At 33.4% G+C, this 17,106-nt stretch overlaps 1 protein-coding gene and 1 pseudogene across 1 annotated transcript; both read right to left on the bottom strand.

Annotated features, from left to right (window-relative positions):
* Positions 1-1,099: 1,099 nt before the first annotated feature.
* Positions 1,100-4,438, bottom strand: LOC146898422 (uncharacterized). The gene is made up of 4 exons (XM_085737380.1): positions 4,166-4,438; positions 3,167-3,254; positions 2,582-2,687; positions 1,100-1,870 (listed from the first exon to the last, which is right to left on the bottom strand). Exons 1-4 carry the CDS (start codon positions 4,314-4,316, stop codon positions 1,115-1,117), a joined length of 1,101 nt encoding a protein of 366 aa, XP_085593506.1. The 5' UTR covers positions 4,317-4,438; the 3' UTR covers positions 1,100-1,114.
* A 5,052-nt stretch (positions 4,439-9,490) lies between these two features.
* Positions 9,491-10,934, bottom strand: LOC146898421 (F-box/kelch-repeat protein At3g23880-like; annotated as a pseudogene).
* Positions 10,935-17,106: the final 6,172 nt, after the last annotated feature.

Here is a 17,106-nt window from a genome sequence, read left to right as displayed (position 1 = left end):
TTCTAACCGCAAGGGCCGCTTAATCTATAAAAATAAAAATGAAACTGAACTGCTGCTATGTGGTAATCGAAAGAAAAAAAAATATTAAAAGAAACTGTTATGTCTAATCGAAAGATAATAATAATAATGGGGAACAACCATACAAAAAAAAAAAAAAAGAAACCTTTAATAAGGAAAAGGAACTACTTATCAGAAGAAAAAAAAATTCTCAAAATGAGCCATGTTCTCATTTTGTTACATTAATAAAGATGGTGTATTGTTAACATTTCCCTTATAACCAGGATATGATCTTCAACGCAATATCAAAGTTCCTTTTCACTTGTTTGTACCCCTTCGTAATATGTATTCTTGCCTTATTTTTCCTGTGTCATAAATTGAAACAATAGATAATTTGATCGTAATTTTTTAAAAATTAAAATTCAAAAGTGTGCTTAACCAAGTTTTTTAGCAAATAATATACATTACTAATCTATGTAGCACCAACATTTTATATCAAAGTCGTCTGCACATAACACCAATACATATAATTTTGTTCCCATATTTTATTTTCTTAAATTAATACTGATATCGACATGTGACATGTATCCGTGTACATACTAATGCTTCATAGTTCGTAATTCATATTTCCTAAAAAAGAAAAGAACTTGATAAAATGATAAAAGACAAGAGAATCATACCCTATGGGCCCGTTTGTTATAACTTTTTTCAAAATAGATTTTGGTAGTGTAATGTGATTTTGTTATAATTTTTTTAACAAAGAAATTTTCAAGGAAAGCTTCAAATGAAAAATCCGTTTGAATAGTTTATCTTAAAATGTCATTCTAAGTATTTCATTATTTGGTTATAATTTTTTTTGATACTAAAATTTTGATAAAATCTCTAAAAAAAAAAAACCTATTTCAAATAGCTTTTCATAAAAATCATTTTTGAAAGATGTCATTTTGAAAAAATATGTGATTTTTACTATGTAAAATCTCAAACAATGAATATTTAAGTTAGTGAATATCAAAATCTCCTTTTTAACTTATATCAAATAAGTTTGAAATAACTTTACTATTTTTAAGTAAATTTTAAAAAAAATCCATTTTTAAAAATACAAAGGAAAATCCATTTTTCAAGAATCTAAAACAAACGGGCCTTTAACCGGCTTTAGTTTTGATTCTCTCTCTGCATGATTCATACCAGACTTTCTTGCATTCACCACTTTCTCTACCATTTTACTTCCTTTAAAATGTGATCTACTTTCATTATTTCCTGCAGCTAAAGTAAACGCTTCTTTTTGTGTCTTCACATTCTTCTGTGTTCTTTCAAATTGGTTCAAACCATTCTTAGACATGCTTGGAGAAGGTGACCTTGATGGTCTACATGCTTTTGGAGTAGGATCTTGATTTTGAAACCCTCCAACTATAGACCCTCTTATAACACTTCTTCCTCTTGTACTTGAAATTGACCTTTTATCATCTGTCCTAAGATTTTTTGGTGTCTCATTTGAGAGTTCCATCACAATATTTGAACCCTTTGATTTCAATGATGGTGATACACCTCTAGCCCTAGGCTTTCTAGGTGTTTCATTTGCTTCAATGTTTTTCTTTTGATTCAAAGCAAGGAAATCAACATTGTTTGTTTGTTTTTGGGGATTAGGATATTTAGTGTTGTTGGTAGCAATATGTTCTATTTTGGCATTGTTGATTTGGTTGATGATGGTAGGGTGAGTAACTAATTTTTGTTCATTTGTATTTTTAATGATGTTTGGTCTCAATCTGTTATGACTTGGTGTTATGGATCTCATAGCAAGCTTTGATGATTTAGTTGAGTTGGTTTGATTTGACTTTGGTTTTAGTGCCTCCACATCACTCTTTGCAAATTGTGCCTGTTGTAAGAAACCAATATTTATGTCATTCACTTTGAATTTTAGTAACATGTAAAGCATATTCTAACAAAAATTCAAAAGTATAACTGAGAAATTAAACTATAAAATAAAATTGAGAACAAAATATAGGAAAATATATTTTGACAAGTAGAATCTTTTCTAGCAGCCTGGACTCCCTTATTTTACACTAAGTGTCGAGAAGATAAGTACTCTAGATTCAACTTTGCATCCTAACGTATCAAATGTTTCAGCAACCTTTTACCATTTAAGTTGTAGTTACAGTAAGACTCCCCCACTTTAACTCAAATGTGAAGTTCGGCTCCCTAGATTATTACAAAAAGATTGTTGCATTGTAGTTGTTTTAAACATAGAAAAACATTTATTCACCAAAAAAACATGGAAAAACATTTTGGTCAAAAAAACATAGAAAAACATCTAATAAAGATTGTTACATTACTCATGGATGATGCTTAAAATTGAATTTCTTTTCAAATTAAGTAAATGAGATATTATTTGATTTAAGGTGCATCAAATCTTTATTTGTTTAAAAATTATAACACTCTTATTTATTCTTTTTTATATAAAGAAAAAAAATCATTTTGGCAGACTTTTTTTCTTCACTTCTCATTTAGGTAGTTTTATGTCTAAATTAAAATATTCAATTGATGATATAATTCTTCACGCATCATTATAATGAGTTCAAAGACGTACTCTTGAGATAGACTGAGTAATAGGTAGCTCTTTCTGAGTGACGAGGTTGGGACTGGGTTCCATTTCTAGGGATGGAAACAAAGGAGTTGCTGGTGGTGTTTTCAACCTGTTCAGCACATGCAAATAATGATCATGTTATACATAAATTATTTAATAAAGCAAATATTCATTCAGCAATAATATATTTTTCAGTGTATAATGTATGATGATTAAATATATGTTTTTTTTTTTGACAAAATGATTAAATATATGTTTGGTACCGTAGCAAGTTTGTTAAAATTACGGGGATCATTCTGATTTCGGACCCTCACCATGATTCATAATATACATGAAATCGAATTCAATGTTGTCACCTTTTCTCCGCTTTCGCACACTCAAGATATTAGTGACCGTTCGATTTTGATTGGACAGTCAAGAAATGACATACTTGCCTTTTATTTATAATTTCTAAAATGTCAAGCTCTAATTAAAATCGATTAATCTTGATCAAACAGTCACTAAAATATGATTGTTGACTGGGTCGCTTTGCCGACCACAGCAAATAGTCAACTAACATATATCTACACAAAACTATATGAAACTCACCAATCAAAGTCGCTTTTGTTTTTTGTTTCCAGAAGCTCAAGTCCATTTTCATTCCTCCCTGAAGGAATTCTATAGAGTGAAAACTTTCCTGCAATAATTATTTTTCTTCCATAATTTAAGTAACAAAAATTAACATAAAACAAATTTCTGTTCATGAGCACATACACAAAGTCTGAATTAAAAAACGATTTTAAAAACAACAGGTTAGAATTTCTAAAATGATAATCAACATTCCTTAAAGTAATATTAGAATGAGAAATGCTTCTTCAAAAAAAATATTAGAATGAGAAATGATTTTTCTACAACCAATTTTAACGAACTTTAGTGATATTTTTTTTCTCTCTATTCTTATTGGACAATAATAATAGAAAGAGAAAAAGAGAGAGAATAAAAGTTCAATCAAAAAGTATCAGAGATAGTTGTCACAAAAGTTATTTAATTTAAAAGTGGTTGTTCAAATATCATTTCTTTATTAGAATTGTATACAAATGAGTAAAAAAAATTGTATATGTCCTAGTGAGTTTAGTTAAGTTGGTAAGGACAATGCATAATATATGCGAGGTCCGGGGTTCGAACCCGACACCACCAACAACAAAAAATTGTATACATGTAAAATTTGTCTAAAAAAAATTATATACATGTAAAATTGATCATCAAGACAAAATATTAAATAAAGCATATAACTATTTCTCATGCAAAGTTTGAGTTATACCTACCTCAACCTCAACCTGTAAAATTTGACTGATAAGGTAAAAATATATCTCTAACTCATACTTATTTTCAAGCCATATTTCATGTACAATTCCCTCGTCTCAACACAATTTTCCTACTCATCATATGCATTATTCGCATGTATGAAACAACACACTACAGATTAAAACTTCCCTCAAAAAAACTAAAACAAAACTTGTGGGGAAAATATATCAAATCTAAGAACAGATTAAAATAAACCTAAGAAAATAACAACATAATAACATTAATTAATTCAAGAGTACATACCATTACCAACATATTTAGTGTCACATTCATAGTCTTCAGAAGCACATAGCAAGAGGCTAGGAATATGTTCATTCTGGTGTTTCTTCAATTCCCTGAAAAAAGAGAGTTCCTCTTCTGTGTCACATTCAAATCGATTTACGCGACCTTTCATGTTATCCTCCAAAATAATCACTCTACCCACTAATTCTCTATGCTTATTATATATACAAACATATAGTTAAAAATTAAATAAATATTAAAAAAAATTAAGGTGATATATAATTTGTTTTGCTCTCCAATTCCCTCACACCGGATTTATAAGAACTCTACTTTCATTGATTCCATTTCTTGTGTTCAAATGATGCATGATGTAACAAACGACAAAAAGGAATTTAATTAATTGTTTATGTCACATAATATGAATTAGTGCCATGTGGAGTTCTAGCCGGCTATTTCTTTTTCTTTTTTGTTGATGGAAACATTTGTTCATTTCTTATTTCTTTGTGATGCTACGCATGATTAAAATAATCATATATTCATTGAGCTGAGCAATGTAACTTTCTTTATAATAATGCTAAACCGGACCAGACTGGACCTCAATCTTGAAGGAGTTTCATTTTTTAGGACATACAAGAAAAATAACTAAACTGAAATTGAAGGAGTCCATTCCACATAGTTTCATATAAGGGATTTTAATAGAAAATATTTAAGAAGAAGTTTAAAATATATCTTTATCTTGTCTCAAGCAAAGATGCTTAATTTTTTTAATATATCTTATATGCTATTTTTACCAAACAGAGCCAAAAAGTAATTATAATATATTGACAATTCTTTTGGGACAATCTAAATGGACACCATATTAGGTTTATGGGTTAGGTTTAAATGTAGATAGATATTTTTTAGGGTGGAAGGATGTGTTTGGGATTTTTTAGGTAGTGAAGGTTGAGTGAGGTGACATTTTTTTATATTTCGGATGGCTGATGAGGTGTTATGGTCGTAGCGCCGTGTATCGGATAACAACCTCTAGGTTTTGTAAGGATGAAATTGTTTTGAAGGTTGGAGGTGTGATGGGAGTGTTACAGTCATAATTCCATGTACGACTGGTGTAATGCTCCATGCATGTTTTTTTACAGGTCTTGGATTGGTTTGGGGTTTTGGTCTTTTGGCCACCGTTCTCCAGCTTTTCTGTGGATTCTATCTATACATCAACCGCAAAAAGTACAAAATATTTTACTAGCACATAAAAATGTGGATTTCCTCCCATAATGCACTTGTTTAATGTCTTACACTTGATATTTGTCCCTTAGGGTTTTTAAGGTTACCCTTTGGGGAAAGGATAACCTCTTTAGGCGCGTTTCATTTGCTGAAAAATGAAGGATGTAATAGAACAACTTCAATTATACAGTGTTTGATTTGTAAAATTGTTTTAGGGACGGAACAAATTGGAGGCAAGGAACATGACAAAAACTAAAAAATTTGTAGCTCAACAAACCACATCACAACTTTTTGTCTCACCTACAAGTTATCTAAAATACCAAAATAGCATTTTGTCAACCAAAAATCGTATAAAATCAAAACTTATTCAATACCATAGAAATTTGTCATATGTTATTCTGTCTTGTTCAAATTCAACCATTTTATCTTCAAAGTTAAATGTGTTGTGCCTTTTCTTGACATCAAATATGTTGGAACAAAATGTGTTTAACAATGAACCTCAAAGAGTTTTGATGATAACAAGGTATTAAAAATTGTAAATTGGACTAGCTAATATTTGTTCAAGTGTACAGGACCATAGTTAAAAAGTTACATCATTAATTGGTTCTGAATGAGCAAATAAAGAGCAAATGAAAATGAAGCTTAGACGATTCTGAAGGCAATACGCTCCTGAAAGTGGAAAGCGCTCCTGAAGTCAAGCTGCTCCTGAAGATAGTAAACGCGCTCCTGAAGAAATAGTGCTCCTGAAGACAAGAGGTCCAGAAGCCACATTATCAGAAGCTGCACCATCAGAAGCTGCAGAAGCTGCTTCATCAGAAGCTGCATCATCAGAAGCTGCCTCATCAGAAGTCATTTCACCAGAAGCTGAAGATCAACTGAATTTGCAGAAGATTCAAGATTGAAGAATCTACATTGCAAAAGCTGTCTATTGGATTCGAAAACACAGCAGAAAATTAGTGGAACATTGCAACGGTCATTTCAAAGGTGTTTTAAGGCATGTGCTTGCAATTTGGACGAAAGCGTTGACATTGTACTATTGTACGAACTGTACAACCACCTTCTCCACTACTCTGTTTTGTGTCCACGCTACAAGACAAGAAAACAGCTTCAGAATACGGCTTCGACTGCAAAGATGTTCCTTTGGATAAGGAATGTATTTTAAATTTGTTCTTCATAGGACAACAACCAAATCAGGCAAAATATCATTGGTGAAAGATCAAGCTTCAACAACGACTCTTTGGTGTGCTGGCAATTTCACAACGTCTCTTTCACACCTCTATATAAAGGTGTGAAGACTTAGAGTTTTGGTAATGCAAGAACGCTGAACGAAAGACTCACAACATCTTTACAAGTGTCAAACCTCTGCTGAAATTGTTCTGCATTCACTTAGAATTTCTGTGTCTCAAAGTCATATCTTAGAAATTCTTAAGTCCATTGAGTCTGTATCTGATTTATATTGTGAGCACCTCTGATTGTATATCAAGTGTTCAACCTTAAACAATTTTCTGTGTAATTTTGTTTAGTTAGGAAGTCTCTTGCAGTTGTGCTTGAGCAGGAAGTCTCTTGATTGTGTTCTTGAGCAAAGGAAGTCTCTAGCTTGTGTGCTTGAGCAAAGGAAGTCTCTTGCTTGTGTGCTTGAGCAATTGTAATCAGATATTACTCTTAGTGAAATCTCCTTGGAAGTGTAAGGGGGACTGGACTACTTCTGGATTGTGGAAGGAACCAGTATAATTGCTTTGTGTCGTTCTTCTTCTCTCTCTCTGTTTTTATTCCGCTGCATTTTAGATTCTGATCATCACTTCAGAAGCTGTCTCACTTAGCTTCTGATCAGTGTGTTCAGTTTTTAGGAGAAACGAAGAATTTTTCAAAACACAATTCAACCCCCCCTTCTTGTGTTTTTCTCACCTTCAAAATATGGCACTCAGAATAGCGAGGAATGTCCTATTGAGGATTATTGATATTTTCATCATCCCCTTGGTGTTCAATATCGTGAAGTTTGTAGGGAAAAATACTCACGCTAGCGCCTAGATAGCAAAATGATTTTTTTATGAACATTTGCAGGAATTATTTTATAAACATTCTCAGGAATTAAAAAATTAACCAAACACTTTTTTCTATATTTTCCTGGAACTAAAATTTTCACCTTCACATTCCTGAGAAAATAAATACCTGGAAATAAATTTTGTAACCCTCAAACAAACGCCCCCTTGATCATCACAAAGTAAATATGGTATGGAAAAACTGTCCTGATCTTTTAGCTTAGCGGGTATCTCGCTATGGGTGATGACATTTAAATGTTCAAAAGTACTTGACGTCTCAATAGTTGTTTTTTTTTTTTTAACTTGGACTTAATAGAAGGACTAATAGCAAAAATTTTACAAAGTGGAGGGCATATTTACTTTGTATGGTGAAAATGTAAGGACGAAGGACATGTTTAATCATACATTTTAAATTAATTTTATGTATACCATATCGTTATTTAACAAAACTCTAATGTAGCACACCCTCCGGGCACATTTATAAGTAAAAAACAATTTTTTAGGTTCATGGAATAATTAATGGATATAGTCACAATTATACACCAAATACATTAGTTATTCAATGAACCTAAAAAGTTTTGTTTTGATTCTAAATGTGACCGGAGAGAGTGCTTTGGAAAGGAAAATGTTAACAGCAAAAATCACACGCATTGAATACAGAGAAATAGAAAATTATGGGTTTAAACATGCATCCCACCTTATCAAATTTTTTTGTAGCCTTCTACCTTCTCATAAGTACTTATGTGACATAGACGTTCAACTTAATCTCTAACTACCTCTTCATTTGACCCCACCAACCATAAAATTATAGTAAGTAGTAAAATAACTATTGTTAAACCATCGAGTTAATCTTTTAGTTGCTTTAAAAATGGGAATGAGAATGATAATTCATGGACTAATCTGTTAGATTAAAAATACTTTAAGAATTTTGGTAGAAAACTTATGTTCTTGTTTAATTATCGTTTTCAAAGCAAGAACAATCGAAGATGAGCTAGTCGAATCATTCTCTGATTCAAAGAGTCTCAAGAGGGTCGTGAAGCATCAGAACTGGTAAGGTCAATAGGAATGGATAATTCGACCTAGTTGATATGCTTATACAATTATGAGAATTACAGCAGCGTGGTTTAGTTGATTACAATTTACTTATCTCTCTTTACTTCAAATATTGAGTACTTCAACAAATTGACTAATTGATTTCGTCACTGTTCCATTTAAAGAAATGGTGTCACTGCAAATCGATACTTCAAAATATTGAATGCATATATTTTTTATCTTGGCTGCAGGCTACACTACCGTTGTGGGTTTTGAAAAGTTTAATGTCACGTCCATATGTATTTTATTCGCACGTCTAGCAAACCTACGAATCTTGACTTCTGAAATTCACGGTGAATATGAAATTGGGACGCGGTTTTAAGGGTTGCCGTGGTTTTGTGATGCATAACCAAACATACCATAAGGCAACTGTAAAATTGTTGAGTCAACTGTAGAACTAGTGCTAAGTTACTACATTTTGCTAATTGCCAAAATCTGCATAGCTGCTAGCAATGCATTCTAACTTCCTGCTCCGCCTTTAGAAATAAGCAGTATCTTCTATTACACTTCTGATGAGCAGTTTAGATTATCCTACAGGAAGCTGAACATATGATCACCGATAGATTAAAGCAGTACAAATCAGACAATATAGATATGAATATCAACTTTCAACAACGACAAACAAATTAACATAATCAAGTGTTAAAACACATATAATCAGCACTCCAATGAACAGAGTACACCTCCAAGTCGGTTATAACTCTCAAGTTTTGTCTAAACCGTATTAGGGATTTAAAGCTTGAGAAATTTGGTAAGAAAAGAAATCTCATCTTAGATTTGTCTAAAATCATCACTTCGGCTTCTTGTTCTTTCAAATACATATGTGGCTATGATCAAATTTTTAAAGAAGCGCTTCGAGTCAAAGTGGTGTAATTGTGATTTTGATCTTGTTTAACATGCAAAAACTCATCAAACTAATTTACCATACAAATCAATTTCAAGCAGTGACCAAAACATATCCAATTACACATTCACAAATAACATTGAATCACACATACAATTAAAGTTGTCAACATTTTCAAAAAGCATGTTATATAAATAGATAAGCAATAAACAGTTCATAACATATTGCATAAGCTCGTGCGACATACTGAATCATATTACAATTCAATTGCACACATATTGCTCTCAAATGCAAAAATGCAAGCAAAGTCATACGACCCTACAAATGCAGCCACCCAATATATAATACAATATAATTTTATAAATATCAATAAAATGGTGAAGGAGAATAACTGAAAACCTCATTCTTGTTTGCGTCGTCCTCTTAAGCTTGCACCAGGGAGTGAAAGCAGAGACTCTGTATACATAGCCACTTGGGATCTACAAACCCATAAACTCTCCCAATGGGAGGAATGCTCTAACAACTGCCCATTGTCATCATACTTCACCAATTTCAATACCACCATTTGTTCCAATAATATCACCACTCTTTGTACAACACAATGGGTAAAAGTAACGAGTTGGAATACGATCAATAGGAAAAACAAGAGTCTTTGTCCAAGAAGAGTTCACTTTGTATTCTTTCATCACCCATATTTCAAATCTTTTATTAACGTAATCCGTAGACCATAGACTGAAAAATTCACCAAAGACCCACAAACCACAATCACCATCATCATGTTCAAAATCATCTGGAAGAGGCATCTCCTCCAACAGTTTCCTTTCGTTTAAATCAAATGCAACAATAACATTATCACGCCATGGAACAATATCACGATGAAAAGCCAACCAATGAATAGCCCCATTATAGAGACACCCTGCTTTGGGCTTATCATCGAAGGTACTCATATGAGGGTTATGAGAGCACTCAATTTCCTTCCACACATTATCTATCGATGAGAAAAACTCCAAACACGAATAATTATCATCTAAGGTGGGATCATAGCCATAGGACATTAAAACCACCAAGTAATCATTTGTTAACTGGTCATACCCGAAACCATAGAAATATTCAGCGTCTAATTTCGAACCATTAGGGGACAAAGGTACTTTTTTGTGAAATCCGGTGGAAGGATTCCATAGGTAGAGGTTTAAATAATGGTGCAAAAGTACAAAGCCTCTACATGAACCTTTAACTTCAAAATAAGAACGATATTCTGTACGTAAAAAATCAACATTGAGTGAAGCAGAAGTAGGACCATCATCAAGCGATGCTGCTAAATCTATAGATCGAGTTCGACGATCTGAAAATGATCTTATGCACAAAATTCTACGAGTGTGTGTTGCGGTGGTAATTTGAAAATGTGAGTTTGCGAAGTAAGGATCAGAGATAAGAGAAAACCAAGACTTGCAAACACATTTGAAACGTATAAGAGACTTCACCGGTAACCTCTCTAGGATTTGAACTATTAATTCATGAGACAGATAGGGTAGCGTGTCCTTTTTCTTCTCTGTGCGCTTACTTCCTCTACGACGGTTGCTTCTCTTCATTTCGGTATACTTGATTTAGGGTTACGAATACCCATTTGCCATTTTATGAATGTTGTTGCAAGGTACAGTATTGAAAAATGTGGGATTGGCTTCTGTAACGAAAAAAAAACTATAAGTGGGTTCATGTAGTCTTTTTTCAAATTAAATAAATCATTTTTATAAGTATTTAAAATTTTGTTTTTCATCATTGTGTAGAAAACAAAATTTCGGTATTTTTAGTCATTATAAAATTTTATTTCAACATCTTTAGTTTATGTTCTTTTAAAAAAAACATTTTTTTTTTTTGTAGTGGTCGGGATTTGAACCCCGGACTTTGCATATTTTATGCAAAGTCGTCCCTATATATTTGGAGGCTCTGCTCTCAATAAAAAAATAGGCCCTTAATAAAATAAAAATATAATTTTTTTAAAAGAGCAATCATTTATTTTAATTGAAAATAAGATCCATAAAAATAAAAATACAACTTCAAGCTAATATCTTTATCAATCTTTTAGGTTGTTAATTTCCCTAGTTTAATTTGCACATAGGCAAAAATAAAATATTTATAAATTTTATTTGAGAGAATAATTATAATGTTTGTTCTTTAAAAAAATTATAAAAGAAAAATTAGAGCTTTACTATTTTATAAGATAAGTATGGACTAAAAATTACAAGCAATGCTCTAAAAAAAATATATTGTATTTTTATTTGTAAATATATAATTCAATATGTTAAGGAGAATTTGACTGAATTGAAAAGAGTATTGAGAATAGACGAGACTCAAATTCATAATAAATTATGTCCAAATCAAAGTTATCTCATACTAAAAAAAATTAAAAGAGAGAAAAGGAAATGAAAAGTCAAATTTTATTTTTTTTGGTGAAATGAAAAGTCAATCAAACAGGAAAAACGAAGAAAAGGAAAAGAAAAATCAATTAAAGAAGAAAAAAGAAGAAAAGGAAAAGAAAAATTAATCACAGAAAGAAAAAAGAAGAAAAGGAAATTTAAAAGAAAAAAGGGAAACGAGTTGAACACCTGACCCACACATAGCGGGCTTATACCACTAGGACAAGAAAACAATCGTGAAATCTATGTCGCGCTGCTTCTATATATTACTCTTTTATGCAGTATATATATATTATTTTTTTTAAAAGACATTTGGGCCCTCAAAATTTGGAGGCCCAACTCAGTAGAGCTGTTTGCACCCCCTCAAGGACGGCCCTGATTTTATGCATTGTTCCAACCAACTGAGTTAAGCTCACGAGGAACAAAAAAACATCTTTAGTTTATGTAAAAAGTTTCCGTCAACAATTTCTGTACTTTAAAATATTTACGGAAATTGTTACAAGAATTAAAAAGTACAACTTTTTTTTTTAGAATTTTAAAAATGAAATTCTGATTATTTATAAGTATCATTTATTTACTTAACTTTTTTTTTTCCCAAAAGGACACCATATCTAGTGTTCCTAACGTCAAAAAGAAAAATTTCTAGTGTTCGTGTAGTTTCAATTTAATTTAAAACATAGAGATATTTTTATCCAAAAGTTTCAATTTAATTTAAAATTCTCTTTAATTCTCTCAAAAAACAGTTTAGTCTCTATAAATTTTTTATTCACATTTAATCCCTATTTACATTTTGTAGGGACTAATTTAGAGGACTAAAAATATAATTTTTTTTGTAAAAAGTTTTTGAAATGGAGACTATTCTTACAAACTTCATTATTATGGAGGACTGAAATTACCATTAAAATTTTATAAGGACTCAAGTCGAAAACTCCTGATTTTACAGAGACTAAAACATATATATATATAGGGGTTTGCTACAATAGACCCACTCATTTTCATGAAGGTCTATTTTAGCAACTCCTATAGGCATTTGCTATAATACCCCCACTTATTTTTTAGAAGGTGTGTTTTAGCAAGTTATAACTAAAAAGTAGTTAAATACACCTTAAGGTGTAGCTTGCTAAAACACTCCCACATAAAAATTAGTGGGTGTGTTCTAGCAAATTCCTATATATATATATATATATATATATATATATATATATATATATATATATATATATATTTTGCTACAATAGACCCACTCATTTTCATGAAGGTCTATTTTAGCAACCTACACCTTTTCATTAGGACACAAAGACCCTTGTTTTGTTTTTTTGGGAATATTAAAACTGAAGGGCAAAAATGTAGTTTTAATTTAAAGTCAGTTTTTTATATTAATAATTAAATTTAAATAGAATGGCAATTTTGTAGCTATCTTAAGGAAGATCCTTAAAAAAAGAAAAAAAAAGACAATGACATACTTAAGATACAAAACATGTAATAGAGACAAACTGTTAAGAAAACAATATTTGCAATGATAAAGGTGGTGTAAATTAGTGAGGTGGGTGTAAATAATTTGATAAATTTGAAGGGGGAGGGAGAAAAGGAGGGAATCGGCATGGTAAAGGGGAAGGTTCCACATACCGTTAACATGGATACGTAACCTATAGCCAAGAAGTTAGTGAGACTGTATCGGTCTCGGGAGGAGGATTTGAAGTGGGCGAGACGAGGTTTGGTTGGTACGGTGATTAACGGGGAGCCGGTACCGCTTATTCAAAATAGAGTGGAGGACACTGGTTTCAAGGATCTCGACATTATTCCCCTTGGGGCTGACAAGGTTTTTATCCATTCTTTATCTGGTGTGAATGTTTTCGACATAGTTACTGAAGCACAACAATTTTTTGATCTTTTATTCTCGCATATGGTATGTTGGGATAAAGCGGTGTTGCCATTTCAAAGAGGTCATGACTTCGTGTGTATGGGATTCCGTTACATGCATGGAATTAAAGTTTCATTAAGTTATGTGTTCTTGATTGCAGACAGTATTTACAATCGGATAATTGCTCTTTGGGTCGAGAAAAATTTGATTTTGCTAAGGTGTTGATATCAATGACATCATTAGAGGTGGAGAGTGTGACTGATCAAATTTTGGTAGATGGTGTTCTTGTGGAAATTGAAATCATTGAAGAATGAGGTTTTAATCTAGGGGCGGACGCTTGTTTGTTTGAGGAGGATGAGAAATCAATTTCGTCTTGCCCGGATAATGCAGAGTTAAATGATGATCTTGAAATAAATAGGTTATGGTATATAAAATTGTGAAAGAATTAGTGGAAGCGGAAGACGAGGATATATATGTTATCTATGCGGACCGGGTTGAGTTGGTGAACTCGGAGACTGTGGTGCCGGTTGAGGAGAAAGCCATTGATGCACCTCAGCTTGGTTGTCCGGGCAGTCTTGAGATCGCAAGTCAGGTGGACCGTCCTTTTTCTAATGTTGTGGACTCCTTAGCATCGGATGGATTAGAAATTGTGGCTCAAGATGCTCTTTCGGTTCAGTTTCCTTTGGTGGGAGTTAAGATGGGTCAGGTTGCTGATAAATTGGTGCAAGTCTCGGCTGTTCATAATGTTGAGGATACGATGTTGTTTAGGAAAAGAAGATATAAATCGACTTCTTGCTCTCAACAAGATGCTCGGTTTTCAAGGTCTGGTCCGTGGAGTGGTTCCATAATCTCAAACACAATGAGGTGGGTCTCGTTTCCTCTAAAAAGAAGCATTTGAAGAAGGTTATGAGGGATGGTGAAGGTAATAGTAAGGGGAGCAGTCATCTCACTAGTAGAAAGAAAGCGGGGGGCGTGTTACGTCACCCGGTTCTTACACTCAAGAAGGTGGCTTGTTACTTAGCAAAGAACGTGTTGAGGTTATGAAAGTCTTGAGAAATAAAATTCGGAAACGTCAATGTAAAAGGGAGAGAGTGACAAAATCAGTGGAGGTGGTTAACCAATGTTCATCCAATGAATCTTCCTCTTCGGCCTCAGTGAATAATGATTAGAAGAATTGGGCGGTGTTGTGTGGGAATGAGGAGGTAGCTGTGGAGGATATTTGGGGTATAGGAAAAGCTATCGGTGTTATTTTTTAAAGGCGATACTCATAATATGTTTGGTGCTCTGTCTCGATCTAAGCAGGCCACTAAAGGGTCGATTTTGTTGTAGGAGGATGAAGCTGGAGGTGCGGTTGGGGGGGTGTGTTTAGGTTTGGTTGATAGGTGTTGGGGAAGGGGTGGGGAGGGTGTGTGAGATGAAGTTGTTATCTTGGAATGTGCAAAGGTTAGGGGGGTTGGAGAAGAGGAGGGAGGTGCGGTTGTTGGTGGGGAAGAAACAACCTTCTATTATTTGACTTCGAGAAACTAAATTGATGGTCTGTGACGCTTCTTTGTGCTCTTCGTTGTGGGGAAACTCGAGTCGTGCTTCCTCATTTCGCCCTTCAATAGGGGCGTCAGAAGGTTTGTTGACGATGTGGGATTGTTCGATGGTGGAGGTGTGGTCTTATGTTAGTCAAGAATATGTGTTAATGATTCATGACAGGTTTATTAAGACGAACGAAGATTTTTATTTACTTAATGTGTAGGCTCCCTGTAACTTTCAAGAGAAACAAGAGTTGTGGGAGTCTTTAACGGCTCGATTTCTTCAGTTGAGAGGGCAGAAGTGTTGGAACAAAATGTGTTTTACATTACCCTTTAGAGTTTTGATGATAACAAGGTATTAAAAAAATTGTCAATTGGATATGCTAATATTTGTTTAAGTGTACAGGACCATAGACAAAAAATTTGGTATCTTTATTAGGTTCTGGAAGAACAAAAATGAAGCTTGAAGCGTCTGAAGAAAAGTGCTCCTGAAGTCTAGTGCTCCTGAAGTGATGACGTCATCAGCAGCAAGTTCATCAGAAGTTCCTCATCACAAGCAATATCACCAGAAGCTGAAGTTCATCAGAAGATGAGAGACTTAAAGCTTCAAAGACTTTTCAAAGGATTTAATCTCGTCTAAGCATTGCAGAAGACCAGAAGAGAGAAGCAACGACTATTTTGAAAGGATTTGAAGGCATTGGATGCTTGTTCTTTTAAGAGCGTTGAAAAAGGACAATTGTACGAAGTGTACAACCACTACCTCCACTACTCTGTTTTTGTCTCTGCTACAGGACAAGAATAACAGCTATGCCTGCAAAGATGTTTCTTCATACTTGGAATGGATTTGAAATTGATCCTTCCTAGGACAATAACCATATCAGGCAAAAGATCATTGATTATTGATCAAAGCTACAAACGACTCTATTTTGATGTGCTGGCAATTTCACAACGTCTCTTTCACACCTCTATATAAAGGAGTGAAGTCTTAGAGAATAAAAAGGACTCAACAACAATTTACAAGTGTCAAAACGCTGTCATAATTGTTCTGCATCAAAAGTTCACTTAGAATTTCTTAACAACTTTCATATCTTAGAAATTCTAGAGTCTTAAGAGTTTTTATCTGATTTGTATTGTGAACACCACTGATTGTATATCAAGTGTTCAACCTCAAACAATGTCCTTTGTAATTCTGTTTGAATAGAAGTCTCTTGCAGTTGTGCTTGAGCATAGGAAGTCTCTTGAGTGTGTTCAAGAGCATAGGAAATCTCTTGCACTTGTGCTTGAGTAGTTTGAAGTCTCTTGCTAGGTTTAGCAGTGAGCATTTGTAATCATATATTACATTTTAGTGAACTCTCCTTGGAAGTGCAAGGGGGACAGGACTACTTCCAGTTTGTGGAAGGAACCTGTATAATTTCTTTGTCTCATTCTTCTCTCTCTCTCTCTCTCTCTCTCTCTCTCTCTCTCTCTCTCTCTCTGTTTTATCCGCTGCATTTAGATTCTGAACATTACTTCAGAAGTGGAATTCTATCTGCTTCTGATTAGTAGTTTCAACTTAGGAGAAAACGAAGAAAAAGCTAACACAATTCAACCCCCTTCTTGTGTTTTCTCACCTTCAAGAAGGTGTGTGTGTGTGTGTTCAGGGATTTTAATGCGGTTCAAGGAATAGAGGAAACAAGTTCGGTTCGTGGTGGCATTGTTCCACTGGATGCTTCTCCATTAACCTTTTAATCGAAGATAATTTATTGGTAGATTTGTCGTTATGTGGCCGCATATACACGTGGTTTAAGGGTGATGACATTTCTATGAGCAGATTAGACCGGTTCTTGTTAACTGAAGAGTGATGTTTACGGTGGCCTAATTGTCTTCAAATTGCTCTTCTATGTGGTGTCTTAGATCATTGTCCGTTACAGTTGTTTGTGAATGAGGAAAATTGGGGCCCGCGTCCCTCTTGAATGTCGAAGTGTTGGCAAGACACAT

The sequence above is a fragment of the Medicago sativa genome, chromosome 8 (assembly GCF_051527215.1).
Source record: "Medicago sativa cultivar Bolivia chromosome 8, Bolivia_mono, whole genome shotgun sequence".
NCBI classification, from domain to species: domain Eukaryota; kingdom Viridiplantae; phylum Streptophyta; class Magnoliopsida; order Fabales; family Fabaceae; genus Medicago; species Medicago sativa.
Note: the sequence above shows the minus strand (reverse complement) of the source record. Positions and strands in the feature narration are given on the sequence as shown.

Bases quoted from the DNA above. Each gene is read 5' to 3' on its own strand.
- LOC146898422 (XM_085737380.1), bottom strand. From the start codon at position 4,316: ATGAAAGGTCGCGTAAATCGATTTGAATGTGACACAGAAGAGGAACTC. The intron at 2,688-3,166 runs GTGAGTTTCATA...TGTGCTGAACAG, and splicing joins AACAAAAGCGACTTTGATTG to GTTGAAAACACCACCAGCAA. The intron at 1,871-2,581 runs GTACGTCTTTGA...TTCTTACAACAG, and splicing joins TTACTCAGTCTATCTCAAGA to GCACAATTTGCAAAGAGTGA.